Source organism: Sardina pilchardus, chromosome 21, assembly GCF_963854185.1.
Source record: "Sardina pilchardus chromosome 21, fSarPil1.1, whole genome shotgun sequence".
In the NCBI taxonomy this organism is placed as follows: Eukaryota; Metazoa; Chordata; class Actinopteri; order Clupeiformes; family Clupeidae; genus Sardina; species Sardina pilchardus.
In genome coordinates this window covers 3,449,675-3,457,174 of record NC_085014.1, presented here as the reverse complement: position 1 = coordinate 3,457,174, position 7,500 = coordinate 3,449,675, and the positions used below count along the sequence as shown (strand labels likewise).

The following is a 7,500-nucleotide window of genomic DNA, read 5'->3' as shown; positions in this document are numbered from 1 at the left end:
CTCTCACCTGTTCTCTCCCTCGGTCTATCCTGTCCATCAGCTGGTCTCCGCTCTGCCTCTCCTCGTCCAGATCCATCTCCAGCTGACCGATACGCTCCTAGAGAGAGAGAGAGAGAGAGACAGAGAGAGAGAGACAGAAGGGGAGATGGAGAGGGTGAGAGAGGGAGAGGGAGAGAGGAGGGGAGATGGAGGGATGGAGAATGAAAGAGAAAGATGGAGCAAGAGAGAGAGGGAGACAGAGGGGAGAATGGAAAGAGAGAGAGAGGGAGGGAAGAGTAGAGGGAGAGAGATGGAAGGTGGAAGGAAAAAGGGAAGAGGAGAGGGAAAGGAGAGGTAGAGAGAGAGGAGGAGAGGGAGAAGGAGAGAGCTTTGTCATCATTTGCCAGATATATGTTTTCCTTCTCTGTGTCGTCTGCTCGATTGGTGTAGCATGTTCACTCAGGGCTCTTACCTCCACCTTTCTGAAAGGCTAAGACTGGTGTGCTAAGCACACGTGGTCCTTACCCTGAATAGATTGATTGGTTAAGTCTAACAGGTCCAGCATGTTAAACACAAGTTGCTCTTACCTCCAATCATTTGATTGGTCAGGTCTAGCTCATTAAAACACAGGTTGTTCTCACCTCCAGCAGTTTGATTGGTCAGGTCTAGCTCATTAAACACAAGTTGCTCTTACCTCCAATCATTTGATTGGTCAGGTCTAGCTCATTAAAACACAGGTTGTTCTCACCTCCAGCAGTTTGATTGGTCAGGTCTAGCTCATTAAACACAAGTTGCTCTCACCTCCAGCAGTTTGATTTGTCGGGTCTGACACATTAAAACACAGGTTGTTCTCACCTCCAGCAGTTTGATTGGTCAGGTCTAGCGCATTAAACTTGCTCTCACCTCCAGCAGTTTGATTTGTCGGGTCTAACTACTTAAAACACAGTGTATTCTCACCTCCAGCAGTTTGATTGGTCAGGTCTAGCACATTAAACACAGTGTATTCTCACCTCCAGCAGTTTGATTTGTCGGGTCTAACTACTTAAAACACAGTGTATTCTCACCTCCAGCAGTTTGATTTGTCGGGTCTGACACATTAAACCTGCTCTCACCTCCAGCAGTTTGATTTGTCGGGTCTAGCACATTAAACTTGCTCTCACCTCCAGCAGTTTGATTTGTCGGGTCTTGTCATCTTTGGTCTGGTGGCGTGTCTCTGCCTCCACCTCCAGGTCGAACACCTTGCGCTCCAGCTCCTTCGCCAGCTGCACCGAGTCGTCGCGCTCACGCTTACACTCACGCAGGTCCTCCGCCAGGTGGAGCGCCTGAGACACACACACACACACACACACACACACACACACACACACACACACAAGAGTGCATAAGACTTTCTGGGAGGACACTGATAAAAGACCATACACAAGTGAACATCATCAATCCAAAACACTGCAGTTGCCAATATCTCAGCTCTGCACTTCTGGCTGTGGCCACCAGGTGGCGCCTGTGATAAGACAGAGCTGAGGTCGTGGTTGGTGGTGTGTCCGTCACCGTAGAGACACCGGCCGCCAGGCCACAGCAGTGCTCTGATGACTCCAGCGCCATGACTACATGTCTAAAAATGCCATGGTGCTCAATACATAACTACTGACTAATAACACACTACACACACACACACACACACTGACTAATAACACACTACACACACACACACACTGACTAATAACACACTACATTAACGGTGGTGCAAACGCATATAATTAGCACTGAGTGGACTGGAATGTGGTCAGTCAAGAGATCAACAAGGTAATAATACGACAGGTGTCATCACACAACCGTTTCATTGTTTGCATGAACGTGCCTGTGTGTGTGTGTGGGGGGGAGGGGGGTGTGGTATGTGTGTGTGGTGTGTGCTTGGATTCAAAATTGAAACTAACTTCCGGATGAAGATGAGAACAAAAGTATCATGAACCAAACACAGGAGCGTGATTGTGTGTGTATGTGTGTGTGACAATTTCAGTTTGCATGTACAGTACACGTGTGCTGAGAGTAAATATGTGAGTTTACATGCTTGCCATGAACTAACTAGCAGTGTGTGTGTGTGTGTGTGTGTGTGTGTGTGTGTGTGTGTGTGTGTGTTTTCATGTGTGTGTATCAGTGTTGTGTGGGTGAGGAAGCAGCTGGACAGGATGTGACATCATGGTCTATGTGGAGAGAGTGGGATGCGGCAGGGATGTAGGAAGGATGTGAAGTCACTAGGTCAGCAGGCAGCCATCAACAATCAATCACACACACACACACACACAGTACATACACACAAACACACACCCATACACAAACGTGACTGATCACACACCAAAAAATGACTTCTGCACTGAATGGGAAATATCTACAGTATTTTCTTTTAAAGAAACTTCCACCCAATAACTCCTCTCCAGCCTATACACACACGCCCTCATACCTGCATTCACACACACACACACTCATTCACACACACGCATTCTCAAAGGCAGACGTTAAAGCTCTGAGTCAGTGTTCCTATCTCGGGCTATATACATACCCTCACGCATACATTCACACACACACACACACACACACTCTCAAAGGCAGGCGTTAAAGCTCTGAGTCAGTATTCCTCTCCGTGCCTGATCTCCCTCTCAGAGATAAATGACTCCATCCAGCTAAAGAGGAGTGAGAGGTCAATGGGTCACTTCAACTTTTCACCACTGACTCATCTAGTAGTGTGTGTGTGTGTGTGTGTGTGTGTGTGTGTGTGTGTGTGTGAGAGAGAGAGAGGGTGTGTGTGTGTATGTGTGTGTCATTCCATATGGCTCCTCTCATTCCTGCCATCCACATCACCCCATTCCCATATCAAACAATAACATTCCCGACATTCCCATGTGTTAGCTGGGATAAAGATCCAGGCCGACCTCTTCAGAGAGGTCATGGGGGTGGGAGAGGAGTGTGTGTGGGTCTGTGTGTGTGTGTGTGTGTGTGTGTGTGTGTGTGTGTGTATCACATGGGAAAGGTGAAGAAGTTGAGTAAATGAGGGAGACATAATTGAGCTGCACAAAAGCATGATCAGAAGAGAGGGATGTGAAAAGATGGAAGAATGAAAGGAATGTGTAAGAAGTGAGGAGAAAGAAAAAGAGAGAGAAAGCAAAGGAGGAAGAGTGGAAAACAGAGAAGGGAGGGAGAAAAAGAGGGGGAGTAGAGAAAGACAGATGGAGGGAGAGAGAGAGAGGGGGAGATAGAGAAAAGAGAGATGGGGAGAAAGGGGGAGTAGAGAAAGATGGATGGAAGGAGAGAGGGAGATAGAGAGAGAAGAAGATGGAGGGAGATAGTGAGACATGCACAATGAGATAACAAGAGAACAATGAGGGTGAGATTATGGAGGACAAATATGAGAGGAAGAGAATAGAGAGAGTTGGGGAAGACAAACAGTGTGTGTCTGTCTGTCTGTCTGTCTGTCTGTCTGTGAAGAACGCTGAATATGATTAACTGTGGTGAAGCACATTCTCGCCTTTAGCTAGAAGGGAGTGGTAGAGAGATATATAGAGAGAGACAGAAAGAATGAGGGATGAGAGAGAAAGAGAGAGAGAGAGAGGGAAAGGGAAAGAGAGAGAGAGCGAGAGGAAGCAGAGAGCTTTCCTGTGTCTGCCTTGCAGAGGTCAGTGAGAGAACACTGATGAAAAATGAAATAATACACACACACACACACACACACACACACACTAAATAGCCAAACGCATTTCACAAATTAATTCAGCCAAAAATACAAACGTGTGCATTGTGTATATGTTCCACCACACAAACAAAACAAACACACAGACACACAGACACACAGACACACACACACACACACTCCCATGTGGCTCCCATGTGTGTTGGCTGTGTCAGTAAGCCAGGCTCTAGTCTCTAGTCCCATCACATCAAAAGAGTCCAGAGCAGAGGGATGAGTTTAAGACTCTGTGTGTGTGTGTGTGTGTGTGTGTGTGTGTGTGTTTGTGTTTAAAAGGATGAGTTGGAGATTTACTTTCTCTCTCTCCTCCATTAGTAGGGGTGGAGCTCACACATGCAGACACACATGCAGACAAACACACACACACACACACACACACACAAACACACAAACACTGTGCGCACAATGTGTGTGGTCTGACTTGTTTAAAACTTATTGGACCGGTGTGAGCCATTGGGGGCCATGTCTGGTCTGCATGTGTGTGTGTGTGTGTGTGTGTGTGTGTGTGAGTAAGAGAGAGAGAGAGAGAGAGAGAGAGAGAGAGAGAGAGAGAGAGAGAGAGTGAGTCTGTGTGTGTATGTGTGTGTGTGTGTGTGTGTGTGTGTGTGTGTGTGTGTGCATTCGCGTCTGATTGCATTTGTTTCTGTGTATGTGTTTTAGGGATTATCATCAATTAACCAACTAATGGACTATTACTATCACTAGTGGGTGCTGCAGGCCTCTAGTCTTGTTCAAAATGGCCGACGGCTAAACAGGTGACACATTCCTGTGCATGGAGCTGCTTCACCACAAATCCAACCTGTTCCACAGTATCATCTACGCTCTGTACAGTATCATGTGTGTTCTGTAAAGCTGTTTTCACGGTGCAACACGTTACATTCTAAATACTCGACGCGCTTCACAGTCAAGTCTGAACCTCACTAGCCACCTCCAATGTGTACAACCCACCTACAATAAGAACATGTCTGCCATGGATGCCTATCTGAAGATGTAACACGTGTTTGTGTGTTTGTGTGTGTGTGTGTGTGTGTGGATAACTATCTGAAGATATAACACTTCTGCCTGTTGCTAGTTATCGGTTGAAATGCTACCATCACTGTACCAGTACAAAACAACTACAGTGGGTACGGGTTGAGAATGCACCTTCTCCCGCGGGACTCCCGAAGAGATCCCGCAGGCCGTCAAGCCGATTTTTTTCGAGCCTAAGGCAATGTACCCAAACAACCACCAGGTGGCAGAAAGTTTCATCCCGCATTTCAAAATGATGAAGACCGCATATCCGTCAATAGTCGACTCCTTAATCTCATTTAATCATTACAATGAAGGTGATGACTGGCGAAATTATTCAAACAACGTTTCAATGAACCATTGTTGAAATGAATGAAAATGGTTATAGAAAATCGCCTACAGCCTAACGCCGACACAGCTGATTCTTTGATTGATTCTAAGCTGTTTTGATGTAGGGGATGGGTAAACTGGCGCGCTACAAACATGCTACCAATCAAATGTAATATTAGTAGGACTAGCCTACTTAGACACTTTAGTCATAGGCAACGTTGCCATGTTAATTTGGGCTAGAAGTGCTTGCTTGTGGTGGCGCTCCTGTCCGCTGCTTCTCCCGAATTGTGTGGCAAATTTGTCAGCAATCAGCTTAAATGTCAAATCATATTTATTTCTCTTTGTCGCCATGGTATTGGGGGAAACGCGGAGAAACGAGATGGTCAGTCCTCGTATTTTTTCTTCGCGTTTCGTTATAAGAAATATATAAGTAATAGTTAGTCTTCTTCCGTATTGAACAGATAGGCTACGGGACGCTCTTTGTTCCGTATTTTAAGGAACTACTCAATGCACACACACTACAATGAAAAACACACAAAGAAATCACTAAACATATAGCCTACAACCTAATGACACTTTAATGCAGCGTTTCTCAAACTATGGGCCGCGAAACGTGGAGACTGCTGCTGGTCCGCGAGACATGGGGTGAAATTAGGTCCGGTGATCTGATAATTTGCTGCAACAATTGACCAAGCAACCGCGGACCGACAGAAAAAGAAAGCAAACGTTGCGGCGGAAATGCTTCCTAATTGTATGTGTTTAAACATAGAGACATACAATTAGGTGTGTCTGTTATTATGATAATTTTCGAGCATAACTGCTTGTCCATAGCTCAGTGACAGGTGTTAATAGCCTTGCCATAAGCACTGCTGCAGGTGCTTCTTTTATTATGCGGTTAGAGCATATAAGCGCTTACTCATATAGACTATAACTCAGGGACAGGTGCAAAACCACCAACTGGGATGGATCGAAGGGCAAGCAAGCACTGCCACACAACGTGAAGGCCTTTGTGTTGTCAACACTAAAGTTTCCTACGATGGGGAGAAGTGGCCGCAAGGACTGCATCGATAAGATCAACGAATACAGTAATGTTTTACAACCCAGCTGGTATCCGCTGTTCATTCCGACATATCCCCACTCGGCGGTAGGTCTAGGCCTATTTAACTTTTTTTTTTCAAACAACGTGCCATTCCGACATGAGGTCATTAATAGGCTATTAATGTCATAACTATTAGGCTATCATTAGGCTTACTATGCATGGCTGTAGGCAGCTATGAGGCCACTGAGATCTGGACCTCATCGGTTTTGTGAAAGCCGATTGGAAATACTTAAGTTTAGAGCGAACGTTTCAACTATGTTTGCCATGGTAGACAAAAACACTCAAATAAAACAATAGCCTAAAAAATAACTGCATGCGTAATGGACACGGCTCTATATCCTAAATAATTTTCGAGGTTCGCCATTTGGTAATATGACCTATCCTTACTGACAATAATTTAGATTGAGCACAACTAAAGTTGCACGAAGGCAAAATACAGTCCTAAAAGCCTATTCTATATAGCCTGGCCAATATTGTAGATGTGCAAAAGCAGCATTTGCGTGCGTGCTTGCCGGTGAGGTGTAGCCTACAAAAATGAGCATAACATCTGATTATTAAAGTATGGCTATAGGATATAGGCTAGAGAAGAGTTGGTTTAAAAGTCAAGTGTAGTAAAAAAGTTTGTGCACATCCCCGGTCAAGGTGCAGAACAAGAGTAGGCTAAATCATTAAAAAAATGGAAAAAGGTTCGCACACTTGAAATCCTTCTTTTATAGGATATAGGCTAGAGAAGAGTTGGTTTAAAATTCAAGTGTAGTAAAAAAGTTTGTGCACATCCCCGGTCAAGGTGCAGAACAAGAGTAGGCTAAATCATAAAAAAAATGGAAAAAGGTTCGCACACTTGAAATCCTTCTTTTTTGATTTGATTTGGTCTTCTTCAGATTAAAATTCAAGTACGTGCGCTATTTAACCCCTCGAGACCGACTGCAGTCTGCTGACACAGCCAGACGACTCTCCCAACCCATTCATTCGTTTTGGCCGATATAATCCATTCATTCGTTTTATGCGTAGGCCTATATAGATTCCTGCATGCTGCATTACCGTGACCCTTAGCCTACCTTGTGGATGATTTTTTCTCATTGGAATACAGCAGGACAGAATGCCTTTTATCTAACAAACGCAAAAGCTGAGATTGTTGGAAGGACTAGGCTACTCAACAAACTTGTTTTTCGTTTCTGGGAGATCTCGTTATCGTTTTGGATTGTCGGATTTTTATACTTATTGTTTGGACTTATGGACAATGAACTTTGAGGGGTGGTTGTTAGTGCTTTACAAAGCTTTGTGTTAATAAGTGTCGGTCCTCCTATCCTTCAGCTCACTGCGCGATGCAGTTGCGCATAGTGGC

The 7,500-nt window shown here is 44.9% G+C and overlaps 1 protein-coding gene across 1 annotated transcript in view; it reads right to left on the bottom strand.

The window, feature by feature from the left end:
* cgnl1 (cingulin-like 1) overlaps positions 1–7,500 on the bottom strand; it is a 59,482-nt gene that overhangs the window by 8,045 nt on the left and 43,937 nt on the right. Inside the window, exons 13-14 of the mRNA XM_062524613.1 lie at positions 1,140–1,301; positions 8–97 (exon numbers count right to left, since the gene is read on the bottom strand). Coding sequence (XP_062380597.1) covers positions 8–97; positions 1,140–1,301 — 252 coding nt within the window. The remainder of the gene's footprint in view (positions 1–7; positions 98–1,139; positions 1,302–7,500) is intronic.